Raw genomic sequence first — 15,094 nt, 5'->3', positions numbered from 1 at the left:
GTGGTACTGGTATTCCTGGAAACCCTTCTACCTCCAGGCTACACTCCCAGACCTATTTTATACTTTTTTAAAATTTGGAAACAGGGTCTTTTAAGCCAGCAAGGCGGGCTTCGAACCTGCTCAATACTCCTGTCTCCACCTCCCAAGCGGGGGGATTACAAGCATGCGCTACCACACATGGCTACTTGATTTAAATTTATTTAGAATTGATACAAAAAAGTATAAGAATTGTCAATATTTATGGGGGTGCTATGTGATGTTTTAATACATTCTGTGCTATATATTAATAATGCCAAAATTAGGTTAAACATATCTGTTTCCTCTAACATTTATTTATAGTAAATCCATTCAAAATCCTTCCTTTTAAATTTTGAAACATGTATTAGTTATCTATAGTTATAGTTTGAAATATATATAGTTATCATATATTAGGATCTATAGTCATCCTAATGTACAATAGTATATTGCAACATCTTAGGTCTATCTAACTATAACTTAGTGCCCATTGAAAAACCAGTTCCTATGCCTCCTTCCTTTCTACAATCCCTAGCCTATTATTACCAGCATCGTACTTTCAACTTTTACCAGATAAAGGGCTTTTGTTTTCCACATAAGAGTGAGACTCTCTTGCCTCTCTATGCCTACGTTATTTCACTTAACATAATGATAATCGGTTTAATCCTTGTTGCAAATTACAAGATTTGATTCTTTTTATGGCTGAGTAATATTTCATCATATATATGTAACATATTTTCTTTACCAAGTTGAGATAATGGACACCGCTTTTTTTCATTTCTCGGCCTTTGTTAATAGTGCTGCAATTAAGCATGTGAATGTAGATTGCTCTCTCACATACTAAATTCATTTCCTTTGGATATATACCCAAGAGAATCACTGCATCACATAGTAGTTCTATTTTTAGTTTTTTGAGGAACTTCTGTACTGTTTTCCATAGTGGTTGTATTAATTTACATTTTCACTAATAGTATACAAGCGTTCTCTTTTCTCTACATCTTCACCAGCACTTCATTTCTTTAAGTATGTTTTGCACTTAATTGCTTTTGTTTATTTTTTTCAAATTATTATTTTAATACACTTTTGTTGTTGCATTGTAGTTATACGTCTAAATGATATTAAGAGTGATAGAAGCATACATGCACACAGCACGTGGTATGTTCCCATCTGGATCTCACCCCATTCCTGCCCTTTACCCATACACATTATTGAGATTTTCTTTGATAATTGTACATAGGCACCAAGCATCATTTAACCTGTTATCCTTATTAGATATCTATCTCCCTCCTCCCTCCCCTAAAACCTCTTTATCACTCCAGTAGAGTTTCTACTTCTTTATCTTTGGTATTTTATGTTACCTGATTTCATTCAAGCTTCAACATATAAGACGACACACAATTATTCTGTTTCTTAGATTGATCTCACTTAGCATGATGTTCTCAAATTCCATCCATTTTCCTGCAAATGATGTAATTTCATTCTTCTTTATGGCTGAGTAGAATGGTTTTGCACCTGTGAACTGGTCACCTGTTAATGGACACCTAGGCTGGTTTCATAGTTTGGCTACCATGAATTGTCTGCTATAAACATGAAACTGTTTATATCCTTATAGTAATCTGATTTCAAATCCTTTTGAAGATCTCCAAATGTGGCAAGAATAGGTCATATGGTGGCTCCATTTCCAGTCTTTATGTATGTATGTATATATGTATGTATGTATGTTTTGGTGGTACTGGAGTTCCTGAAAACCCTTCTACCTCCAGACCCACTTTATATTTTTTTATTTGGAAACAGGGTCTCTTAACCCAGAGAAGCTGGCTTCGAACCTGCGCTATCCTCCAGTCTCCACTTCCCAAGCGCAGGGATTACAAGTGTGTGACACCACGCCCGACTATCCATTCCCAGTCTTTTAAGGAACTTTCATTCTGATCTTCATAGCAACTATCTTAACTTGCAACCCCACCAAAATTGCATAAAGTTCCTATTTCCCTACATACTTGCCAGTATTTACTGTGGTTTGTTTCTTGATGATTGCCATTCTAACTGGAGTTAGATGGAATCTCAGTGTCATTTGATATACATTTTCAGATTGCTAATGATGTTGAATAATTTTTTCATATATTTCTCCTTTTTTATAACTTTACTGGTACAAAATAATTATGCATCATAATGAAATTCAAAGTGATGCAAACATAAATGCATATATCACTTGGTTTATTTCCCTCTGCATACCTATTCCCTTCACTTTCTTTTCTCACCATTCATGTTACTAGACTGGTAGTGAAATTATGTATGGATATAACCTTATTTGAACTGCTCTTTTCCTTAATCCTCATTTGTATTTCTCCTTTTGTGAAGTGTCTATTCAGTTTAATTGCCCATTTTATTGTGTTATTTATTTTTTAGTGTTAAATTCCTTGTATATTCTAGAAATCAATTTACAAAAATCATTAGCATTTCTATACACTAGTCATGAATCCACTAAAAAAGAAATTGAAAAACAATTCCATTCACAATAGCCTTAAAATAAAATAAAATACTTAGGAATAAATCTAACAAAAGAAGTAAAAGACCTTTACAATGAAAATTATAAAACACTAAAGAAAGAAACTGAAGAAGATATTAGAAGATGGAAAGACTCCCATGCTCTTGGATAGGCAGAATAATTATCAAAATGGCCATTCTAATAAAAGCAATCTATAGATTTAATGCAAGCTCTATTAAAATACCAGTATCATTCTTCACAGAACTAGAAAAACATCTTAAAATTTATATAAAAAAGAATGACCTTGAATAGCCAAAGTAATTATTAGCATTAAGAATCATGCTACAGGCCGGGCGTGGTGGCGCACACATAATCCCCGTGCTTGGGAGGCGGAGACAAGAAGATCGAGCAGGTTCGAAGCCAGCCGCGCTGGCTTAAGAGACCCTGTTTCCAAATATAAAATATATATAAAAATAGGTCTGGGAGTGTAGCACGGAGGTAGAAGGGCTTCCACCCAGCACCAACAAACAAACAAACAAACAAACAAAAAGAATCATGCTACAGGCATCATAATATCTGATTTCAAATTATGCTATGAAACTATAGTAATAAAAGCAGCATGGTATGGGCATAAAATTAGATATACAGATCAATAGAACAGGATACAATACAATATACAGAAACAAATCCTCATACTTATAGTCAATTGACTTTTTTGAAAAAGCTATTAAAATATATGTTGGAAAAATAGCCTTTTAAACAAATGTTGTTTGGAAATCTGTTTACCCATTTGTTGAAAAATGAAACCCCAATCTGTCCTCTGCACTGGAGTCAACTGAAGATGAATCAAAAAGTCAGAAATTAAGACTAGAATCATGGTTTTTTTTTTAATAATAGTCATTTTTACTAGAGTGAGGACTTGGTTCATTGTGGGTTTGATTTGCATTCCTGCATGGTCAATTATTTTAAGTATTTTTTATAAACTTGTTGCCACTTATATATCTTCATTTGAGAAATGTCTAGTCAGCTTTAGTGCTCATTTTAAAATCAATATGTTTGAGTTTGGGAGTTTATTAAGGCCTTATAAGATGTAGTATGTAAATATTTTCTTTCTTACCATAGGTTGTCTCCACACAGTTGACAATTTCCTTTGTTGTGCTAGAGCCTTTTAGTTTCATATAACCCATTTTTCCGTGTTTTCTTCTGTCTCGTGTGATTTTAGTGTCTTGTAAAAAAAAAAAAAATTCCTCGCCCATTCTAGTGTCCTGAGGTATGTCCCCCATGTTTTCTATTGACAGCTTTATAATTGCAGGTTCTATGGCGTCTTACCAGGCCTATATAGCTCTTGTGCAAGTATTTTGGTACATGAATAATTGTTTGTTGTATCTGTGTAGAGACTATCACTTTAAGCTTCCCTGTTTCAATTTCTAATATATTAGCTATTCATAGAAAATCCCCATAAACAAAATCTCTTTGAGTCCTTCAATAAATTTTTTTAAAATTTAAATCAATACCAAAAGTTTGAGTACCATTTCTTTAACTCAAACAGATCCTTCCTTATAATATCTAGAGCTTTAGACCTTGATTGTAGCAAGAGGAGTAGAAAAAATAAAATGGGCGACTGTAGTGTTGCATTAATTGTATTATATAATTACTTGTGTACAGGATTGGCTATGCTTTTAATATAATTTCTAATAACCATGGAAATTCTGTCCTATAATTAATGAAACAAGTTAAGCAAGGAGGTAGGGTGTGAGCATTTCCCCTTATCCTGGTCACATTTCTGACCATTTACTATTTCTCATACTTATTTAGGAATTCAGCCTACAAAGTACATTCACACTCATTTAATTTTCATTAGCCATCTTTTATTACATTGTTACCTGCTGTCATTTGGATCTATAATATCTCCCATTGGCCCACATGTTAAAGACTTGGTCCCCAGCTTGATGCCATTAGGAGATAATATAAACTTTAAGAATGGGATCTATTTGGGAAGACTTGAGGTCACTGTAGCATTCCCTTGAGGAGGATTGTGAGATTTTAGTCCTTTTTTCTATTTTAAGTCCCAGCCATAAGGTGAACAAATTTTACTCTGCTATATAATTTCATTATAATATTGCCTCATCTAAAGCAATGAGCAACCAGCGTTGGACTGAACCAACTAAAATTGTGACCCAAAAGTTGTAATTATTCTAAACATTATATGACCAGAAATTGGGAGAGCAATGCATAATAAATATGAGAGAATTTTATGAAAATAATAATGTGTTCCTTAGAGTAAGAACTTCACTCAAATCTATAACAGATTATTAGTGATGTATATTTTTGTTCCACTCATATTTAAGTAAGTTGCCCTGTGTCTTTCTCTGCAAAATGAATAATTTAGTATTTCTATTACCAAGGAGTTATGAGAATTAAACTAAATTATATATATATATATATATATATACATAAAAATAGAAATGTTCTCAATGAATAGTAGCTAATTTTATCCCTTATTGATTCATATTTGCTTCTAAAAATTTTTTTTAGAGATCTCTCATGAGCTCTGGGAGTACTGATTGCCTTGGTTTTGCTGGTAACAGGACTCTCAGGTGCTCCCTAAATACCAAGAAAATATGTGAGAAGAAGTCATTTTGGTGTGTCCTTAAAGTCAATAAGTCAGATAGAAAGGGCAATTGCTGAGGAGCACCATGATTAATTTATATTGTGATATCTTTCTGCATATGAGTCCCAAAAGAGGCTGGAAAGGAAGAAGCTCTGAGGAAAACAACTGATCTGGGAAAAGAATGACTTCACTCAGTAAACTTAAGAGCTAAGAGGTCAGCTATGCTAGGAGACCAAGACAGTACGCAAATTTCTCAATATAATCTTAACTGTGCTTTGGAAAAAAATAGTATTTTATAGTTCAGACTCAGTATCTTTTCTAGTAAAAGAAAAAGAGAAAGTCCTCAAGATTTAATGGAGAAAAATTGATGTTGGATCCTGTATTCTCCAGGAAGAGCTTTGACAACTAAAATATCTTACTCAGTGATTCACATCATTTCTACAGTTTGTCAGATTTAGGATGAGCAAAACACATGTTTTTACTTTGCATTGTTAACTGAACAGAATGTCGGCCAGGCTCTATGGATTTCATTCTAAATTGCTCACCAAGAAGTGGGATTAAATAGAAGACTAGAAGACTTAAGGAAGTGGAGCTGAGTTAGTTCAATATTGTATTACCTTTAAGTTGTAGAAATTAGTCATTTCTTCCTATGAGAAATATAATATTAGGTGTAGGCGACCTAGTGAGAGTGAAAGCATAGTTACTATCATGTGAGATAAATTGAGTCTTGGGATTTAGGGCTAATTCTTAGTTCATACCCAAGGCATCTTGTTACTAAGACACTAGATCACTTGTATGTGATATCACTGGAAGGCATATACTTTGATAGTGGAGAAAGCTGAAGTTTTAACTATTATACTATTTTATTTTTTAATCTATATAATTTCTATATTACACATGAGTTTTTAAATTACTACCATGGTTTATGCATCAAACATTATACTAGATTCTTCTCTGAGGTTACCTAATTCTTCATATCTATCATATGAAGCAGGTAGAATTATATCATTACACTTGAAAAATCAAGGCTCTAAGAAGACAACTTGGCTAAAGTCACACAGTTAGTGTTATACTCTGAAGGAATTTACATGAATAGTGAAATGGCTTGATTTATATTTTAGAAGCTTTCTCTGGCTGCTTTCCCAGTGGCTTCCAATTGGTCCACAAGGCCCTTTGATCTGGTTCCAGGCTCCTCCTGTGACCTTACTTCACACATCTGCCTGTCTAATTCACACCCCACCAGTTGCCCTGGATTCTTATTTGCCTGTTACACAAGCCTTTATAACTTTATAAACTGATTTTATAGCTGTTGTGCCCTTGTTTGAAGGCCTTTCCCCAAGGTCTTTGGAGAGTGTCAAGAAGAAGCCAAACATACATCTTTCAAATGTGTTTTATTTTTCTATAAAAACCTGTTTACATGTTTGTGTACATTTTTATTTAGATTCAGTAAGGCAGGAATTTGGTTTTTATCTTCTCTATCTAGATTATATTAATCCCTAGAATAGGTACTCAATAAAAACATATTAAAGAAGAAGAAAGGTCAAATTTTAACCAAAGTTTATCTGATTCCAAAGCATTATTACTAACCAAGATGTCTGGCTGAAGCTGCCAGCACCTAAGCTTTGTGCCCTCAGAGCCTTAGCTGCCTGAGATGATGCTGTTTTAAGTTTGTAAAAAGGACCCAAGAGGACTGACCAAGTCCCTGATTCTTCCAACATGAGGTTATCTCCTAGAAAGGTTGATGCTTGGTTAGCCAGACCACCATTTAAATAATAGAAATGTTCATTCAACTCAGTTCTGTGATCCAGTGCATACAAAGACTACTACTCTATGAAAGGTAATTATCTAAATTTGAGTGTATATTAAATAAAATATTAAACTAAAGATTTAATTTTAACCAAACATTGTGCTGGGCAAAGTCTCAGTATTCAATAGTCACAGGTGGCTAGTAGTCATCATCTTGGACAATGTACACACAAGACATTTCAATCATTATAAAAATTCTATTGGGCAATATGGTTTTAGAGTGATAAGAACTGAAGTTTTCCAGAAATTTGCATGTGAAATCAATGACATTATTTTCCTATTCAATAGAATAAAAAGATCAAACTAAATTCTCAGTAATTCTTGTTCTGGTTCAAATAAGTTCTGACTCTTATATATTGATAAGTATAATTCTGATTGGCTGATAGTGTATGTTCTTACTATCTTTGTTGTTCTCCACTATTTCTGGAACTGCAGGTTCATCTATTACCAAAGCTCACATAGTCAAGCAGGCATTAGTAGAACTCTTCCTGATTTTAATAACAAACTAGATATTTACTATATTTTCTCTTTTCTTTTCTTGTCCCCAATTCTTCTCCAGGTATTATCTTATGAGATTTTAGTTCATCTTAAATTGTGGCAGGTTGTTATTGACTTTATCCAAAACCGTTATGATACATCCAAGAGTTTCGTTATTATTGGTGGTTATAGTATATTTTTAAAGCATCTGTTCCCCACAGCCTCAGAACAGCCTGGTTTGTGTGCCATAGTCAGCCAGAAATGACTGCGACCTCCTAGGAAAGCAGTATGAAAAAGAACAGGAGGTCCTGACTGAGCTACACCAGGCCTCATCCAAAGGCAACACTGAAACAGTGCAGTGGAGAATGAAGTGGGAACAGGATGCCATCCAGAGAACCAAAGACTTGGAGGACGCCAAGTGAATAGGGCAAGACTTTCCTTAACCTAGGGGTAGTCACATGGAGGATGATGAGGACAATCACCTCTTTCTTCAGGGTCACTTGGTATGCATTTACCAAACAAGCCCCAAACCAAATCTTTTGTCAAAAAACCATTTTTATCAAGAACCTCATACTCTGAAGGGGCTAAAGATTACACTTTTGAGCAAGGATTTGAAAACTGGGATAGCCTTTAAAATTCTACATTTCATTTGGAACTCTATGAAAAGAAAATGTGTGTGTGTGTGTGTGTGTGTGTGTGTGTGTGTGTGTGTGTGTGTGTATTTATTCATCTTAGCCATTGTGTCTTTTGTGTGTCAAGCAGTCTGTGAAAATACACAGGGATAGCTGGAAACACATGAGCATCTGTTATATCTGTCATCATTCCTTATGGGACAGAGATTGCTTTGAAAAGAAATCATACCCTGGCCACCCCTAAGGTTAGAAAATCAATTTTATAACCAATGTCATGTAAGGGTTTTAAAAGTTCCTCTTAGGAACTATGGACGTTTGGAGCCTAGCTGAATGAAGACTTAGTGCCAGGGTAGAGTACTGAAATATTTTGCTGAGAAGTTGAGGGACTGAGTATGTTTGAGAAAAAGTGTAAAACTAACCCCAGCTTATAATCATTAAAGGTTTACTCAAAAGAATGTGTCCCTGGTTTGGTCGCTTGGTAAAGATCCAAGGCAGATCAATACATTTCTTTTTAGCTTCAACCAGAAATAATGTTTTTTCAGTTCTTCACCTAAATCTTTGAGCTACATTGCTATGTAGTTGCAGAACAACTGCTGTGTTCTGTCCCAGAAGGGGTACCAAGTGATCCATCTCTGTACTCATAGTCACTTAAAAAGGGCTCTGGTATGACCGATACTAAAAATACCTGTGGTTGGTGTTTTACAAAAACACCGCACCCAGAAAAGTGGGGCTTTGAAGTGAAATGTCTCCTTATATCAAATCTGTCATTTGTATCTAACATGAGATTAGCTTTTCTTCTAATGATTGAAAATTTCAAGTTCAAGAACCTATATGCCATTGTTTAATGGTTTCTTTGGGGGAAAGGTTAGAAAAGAAAGAATAAATATAAGTTGGTTTATGATGACATGGATTTGTTAGAAACTGGTTCTGCAGGGTATGATGACCAAAGAAAAATAATGGGCAAACATGCTAATAGCTAAAAACCCTTTAGCTTTAAAGTGATTTGAACATCAAATATATAAAGCTTGATCTATAGCATGTTTTCTTTAAATCACCTCAGGGAGATAGGGAGCTACAAAAAATCTAGGACTTCCTATTTTTTCAAATTGGAAAGTTGAAGAATTTCAGCTTTGAATTCCAGGCTGCTGTTCACATGCTGAATTAGCCTAGTAGAATCAAGCTTACCTGACAATCAGTTACTGCTTCTGAATTCTAAGTTCTTTGAAGATAAGAATTTGGCTTCTTAATTTCTCACAGCCCTTTACATATGCTAGGCAACTAAGTAGTGCTTATGGTTAGCAAGTTAAGGATCAAAATAGGTAGTTGTTGGTATTCAATGTAGAACAAAATTATCAATAAAATGATGAGGACCCATTTATCTACTTTGTCTTAGAATTTCCTGGTTTTAGCATTGTAAGTCCTAGTGAAACTGCTCATTCTTGAACAAGCTAGCATGATTTATCACCGAAAGTAAAAATTCCTATTTTTGGTACTAATCAAGCATTTCAAAAGTAGTTGCAATGCAAGTAATTATTTTGCAAGGCTCCTGTTTAGGTTGGGTAAAGTATCAGCATCTCTTAGGGCAAATGAAGAGTGAAATGATATAAGAAAGCCAGAGGGCAAGGACTTGTGTGAATCCAAGGCCTCTCTGGATGCTGAACCCAGTTTGAGTTTTTGCCATATTCTCCCCCAAAAAGGCTTATAACCACATTGACCTGTGTGCTAGTTTTTGGATTCTTTAACCTTCATTCATGGACTTGTACCACTGACTTTGTAGTGAGCTGCCAAGCTCTGTAGGGAGTTCCCTTGGACTGGGGCTGCATCATTGGTTTCTCTTGTTTAAAGACTTTCAGCTTCTTGGACCAATCCATTACTGGTTTCCCCAGTTCTCCAGCCTTCAGACAGCCATTGAGGATCCATTCAGCCTCTAAGCATGAAAGCCCATTTAATAAATACTCTCTAATAATTATAAATACACTTTAAACTGTTTTTGTTTCTCCCAAAAACTCTAAGACAGGCCAATTGTATGGTACATATTCATTCTTGAGAACCTTTTCCAATCTAAAAATAGTAGTGCAGAGAAAGCTCTGATAAACACAGTTTCTTTCATTTAAGCAATATAATGAAGGAGAGGGAGTGGGACAGCCGGCCACCCTGCAGGAGAAGTAAGCCAGAAAACACATCTCATTCATTGGAGTTTCCAAGTGCAGTGCTATGGGGTTGGTGGAGGAAGCATTTTAATAAATCATTCCATTGTTGAGGATGCTAGAAGACTGGGGGGCTAGAGGAATCTCTAAGAGTACTGTGACCAGTTGAGTGGGGATTGTGATGGGTGAATCTGAGATAGATGAGGTAGAAGGAGCTGACATGGAGAAGAAATTTAGAAATAAGAGAGAATCATGCCATGTTTCGAGACCACATGATGAGAAGAAAAGAAAATGAGTTTAATAGAATATTCCTTGAAACAACACAGCCAAGGAGCTGTTTAGAGACTGAATGTGCCTAAGGATTTTTTAAATAGCTTATTGTGGATGAGGTATTCAGAACAATCTTGTTTTTCATTTGTTATAAAGTTTTCAACAGGATCTGTATTGCTTATTAAGGTTTCAGGATGAGCAAAAACCTATAGCAATTCAGAGAGATTCTGAAGTCCAACTCCAGATTCCAAGAGATGGGGGAAAATAAAGTCCATGTAGACACAGGAGCCAGAGGGTGGTGGTCAGCAGACAGCTGGATTCTGTGGGTGCAAGGAACTGCTTTTGTTTTGGGCTGTTGAGCAAATCTCAGAAGCCATCCTATTCACATCCAAGTGCTATCTATAGTCCAGGACAGACCTCATGCACTCTGTGGGCTGTCGCTTCTCATGGCCTCTGGGTCTCCTCTTCTCAGGAAGAAGCTGGCGGTTAGCTTGCAGGAGGCTGCTGAAGCCATGAGCACGGCCAATGCCAGGAATGCCTCCCTGGAAAGGGCCAGGCACCAGCTGCAGCTGGAGCTCGGGGACGCCCTCTCTGACCTCGGGAGGGCCCGCTCTGCAACAGCAGCCCTGGACCAGAAGCAGCGGCACTCTGAGCAGGCCCTTGCCCACTGGAGGCAGCAGCATGAGGAGTCCCAGGCCTTACTGGAGGCTGCTCAGCAGGAGGCTCGGGCGCTCAGCACGGAGATCCTGAAGCTCAAGCACGCTTATGAAGAGAGTGCAGAGGGCCAGGAGACGCTGAGGAGGGAGAACCAGAACCTCCAAGGTACTCTCAGCTGGACTTCAGCCCAAGCCGGAGCCAGGAGCTGGGGTGAGCCCTGGCTGTGGGTGAGCTGTGCTCTGTGCAGAGAGACTCAGAACTGCCATGTTCCTGTTTGTGTTTCCACCTTTTAAGTTTTAATACTTCATTTTGAAAATTGTTTTACTATAGATGTCATTTGTATTAAATTAATTCTAAAAGTAAGTCTAGTTTGACACTTTTAGCTCCAGTTCATGCTGTAAAGAAAACCACTCTTAAGAAATGTCCTTGTGAGTGTGTGTGTGTGTGTGTGTGTGTGTGTGTGTGTGTCTGGAGATTGGACCCAGAGGCATTCTATCTTCGAGCTACACCCCTAGCCTCATTTTATGTCTTATTTTAAAACAGGATCTCACTAGGTTGGTGAGAGTTTCATTACTTATTGAGGCTGTCCTCAAACCTGTGATCCTTCTGTCTCAGCTTCCCAAGTGCAGGGATTTCAGATATGTGCCACCATGCCCAGCAAAAAATTTCTTGATGTCTATATCCTTACCAAGATAGTCTATGTATACATTCATGTGTGTGTGTGTGTGTGTGTGTGTGTGTGTGTGTGTTTGTGTGTGTCTGTGTGTTTTATCCAGATTACATGTTGTTCTATATTTTTCACTGACCAAGTGGTTTAGATATGGAATTTCTTCTAGAAAAGCTCTTGTGTTGGCCATGCGGCATGTTCAGAGGTGAAATAGTTGAGTCAGAGATCTAACCTCATCCTTTAGTGGATGAATCCTTTAGTGGTTTAGTAACTCTAATGAACTGATTGGATGATAAGTTTAAGCAGGTAGGGTATGGCTGGAGGAGAGAGGTTATTGGGGTGTGGGCTTGGGTACTAAATCTGTCCCTGTCTTGGAGCTGACTTTGGGCTGAACCTCTGAAACACTGAGCCAATAAGCCGTTTTTTTTCCTAAGTTGTTTTTGTCAGGTGTTTTGTTCACAGCAACAAAAAAAGCTAATACATTAGTATATTTTGGAATTTAACAACTGTTTGTGTAGCCCATGCTGTGTGGCAGGCACAGATCTATATACATCTTTTCATTTCTTAACCCTCAGAAGAGTTTAAATGTTAATTTCATCTGAAAAATGCAGATTATTTTGAGTCACAAAAGGTTAACTAACCTAACTTCACAGTCGATAAGTAGCAGATCTGGGATTTAAGCCCAGCCAGCTGGGTATGTAGTCATTAACTACTGAGCTATGCTTCCTTCCTATGTAGCTTGTGGTTGTCTACCTGCCTGTGCATGAAGACCCTGCATAGATGCTTTTTAAAAAAACTATACTGTGCTTTATAACAAGGATGACCCACACTTACTTAATTAGACCTTGTTTATTTTGGATCTTATTATTTATACTATTTAAGACATTCGTATGCACATATTTGTCCACATGTGAAAATATTTTAGTAGGATAAATTCATAGAAATAAAATTTGTGGGTTACAGGAACAAATTTAAATTTTTTACATGCAGCCAACTTAACCCAGCTCCAATAGCAACGTGCATGAAAACCCTGACATGCCCTGGAAGCAAGGTCATTGCTTTCAGAGCAATAAATAAAACCTGCTTTCTCTGTTGACCTACAGAGTCTATAATCAGGTCATTGACTGGGCATTTGACAGGTGTTAGAACAGTGTTTAGAAAACTATAGCTATGTCCAAGCCACCTGGAAGGCATGCTGAAACACAGATGGCTGGGCCCTACAGCCGAGTTTTTGCTTCAGTACATCTGGGATGGGGTGCTATGAACTTGCATTTCTAACAAGATCAGGTGAGGCTAATGTCAGCTGGTCTAGGGACTGTTCTTGGTCTGGGGTGGGGCTTAATTTTGAGCTTTCCTCAAAAGCTCTCCAGGTGACTGTAAAGTACAGTCAGAGTTGAAAAATATACTGCTCTGAGTTTTCTCTGGGGAACCCCTCTTTGGAGAGAGCTTACTAGAGAAAGATTTGAAGTCACATGAACATTCTCATCTAATATGCTATTTTTGTACTTCTTAAAATTATTGATATATCTCACCTTAACATGGTGCTATACACATATAATACCAGCTACTCAAGAAGCTGAGGCAGGAGGATTACAAATTTGAAGTCAGCTTGGGCAACTAAGTGAGACTCTGTCTCAAAATAAAATAAAAAGGGCAGCCGAGCGTGGTGGGAAACGTTTGTAATCCCAGCATTCAGGAGGCTGAAACAGGAGGATTGTGTTTCGAGGACAGCTTCAGCTACTTAGTGAGGCCCTGTGCAACTCAGTGAGACTCTGTTTCAAAATAAAAGAATAAAAAATAGGGCTGGGGGTATAGCTCAGAGATAGAATGCCCCTGGGCTCGATCCTCAGTACTGCAAAAATAAGTAAGTAAATAAATAAATTGGCTGGAGATGTAGCATACACAAGACCCTGGATAATCCCAAGTACTGGCAATTAAAAAATACTATTTTTACATGTAGTATTAGGCCCAGTGTTTCAGAAACAGAAGAACAGGTGAGCTCTTGAGCTTTCTCCACTACACTGGACCAGTCATAATATTGCCAGATATGCTTGGTCCTACACCGTACCTCCTCGGTTCTAGAGGCTGCCTTAACAAAGAGTTAGAACCAACCATAATGCAGGATCATGTGGCAGAGGTTTTGTGACTTCTGGATGTCTTACTTTGTCAAAGGCTCGTGTTCATTAGAGAATAGCCAAACTGCCAAGTGCTGTAGCTAAAGCCACTACCTTCTCTGAGCCCATTCTGTTTATTTAACCTCTGTGGGGTCCTGACGTGGCTGCTGGCAGACACTGACCCCGCTTGTGCTTTAAGTTCCTGCCCCAGTGTTGAGTGGTGGCTGACACAACGGCAGTCATTGGTGTTGACAGCTCAGGAATTGTGCTGGGTCCAGGCCTGTGTCTAAGAGTACTCCCAGGTAGAATCTGGCATACCTATGACAAGCAGAGCCACCACAGAAAGCTGCTCAGGCGGTCCAATGTACAAGACTCTCAGAAGTCCCATTCTCGCCAGTTGTTGAGACAATTTTCTGGCAGATGGCAAAATAAAATGTAGAAAGAGAAGTGCATTTTTGTAATTATAATAGAGGTCCCCTGTGAGCTAACAGTAGCCCTGCCATCGTTTCCAAGAGCTGTATGAATGTTGGACCAGTGGAACTGTAGGAATGTTTCCATATACTTGATATCACAAAACTGAGGCTGACCCCTTTAATTTTGCTTCTTCCCTCTCTCTGACAAACCACATTAGAGAAGGAACCAAGAACTTAACTGAAATGGAAAAGGTCAAGATACTGGTTGAAAAGGAGAATACTGAAGCCTAGATGAAACTGGAAGAAACAGGTATGGTCACCAGCAAGGAAAAATGGCTTTCCTCATTGAGTAAAGCAGGAGGTTTGCATTCTAGCAATGGCAACCACACCATGACACTTACTTAACTTATGACTACATGCTGAGTGCCATATAAAATACTTGATATGCATTGTTTTATATCATCATCCTAGAAAGTGGCCTGCAGGGAAGCTAAGTAAATATCTCAACACTTGAAAATAAATATCCTCATAGCTGCCCCCTTTTGAAATAAAACTCAATCATGAATACTTCTTTCTTCAAAAACTTCATTTTACAAATGAGATTTCAAGTGATGTTCTCAAATTTTGTTTCTGAAAGCTCATCTGTGTGTAGATTATTTGATGGGAATGCTTTCAATGTTACAGACTGAATGTTCAGAAAATATTTCTGGCTTTATATCTGGGTATGTGCTAGTGAATAAAAGGACCATTAAGAAGACATTATCCTTATACCAAAGAAAATGATGATCTAAAAAGGAGCT

At 37.3% G+C, this 15,094-nt stretch overlaps 1 protein-coding gene across 1 annotated transcript in view; it reads left to right on the top strand.

Moving 5' to 3' along the window:
• The window catches only part of LOC308263493 (uncharacterized protein), a gene marked incomplete at both ends in the record, with an annotated part of 68,565 nt that extends 53,980 nt beyond the window's left edge, over positions 1-14,585 (top strand). Inside the window, 3 exon segments of the mRNA XM_080696507.1 lie at positions 7,646-7,812; positions 10,916-11,265; positions 14,482-14,585. Coding sequence (XP_080552633.1) covers positions 7,646-7,812; positions 10,916-11,265; positions 14,482-14,585 — 621 coding nt within the window.
• Positions 14,586-15,094: the final 509 nt, after the last annotated feature.

This window comes from Muscardinus avellanarius (genome assembly GCF_963383645.1).
Source record: "Muscardinus avellanarius genome assembly, chromosome: 5".
Taxonomy (NCBI): Eukaryota; Metazoa; Chordata; class Mammalia; order Rodentia; family Gliridae; genus Muscardinus; species Muscardinus avellanarius.
Note: the sequence above shows the minus strand (reverse complement) of the source record. Positions and strands in the feature narration are given on the sequence as shown.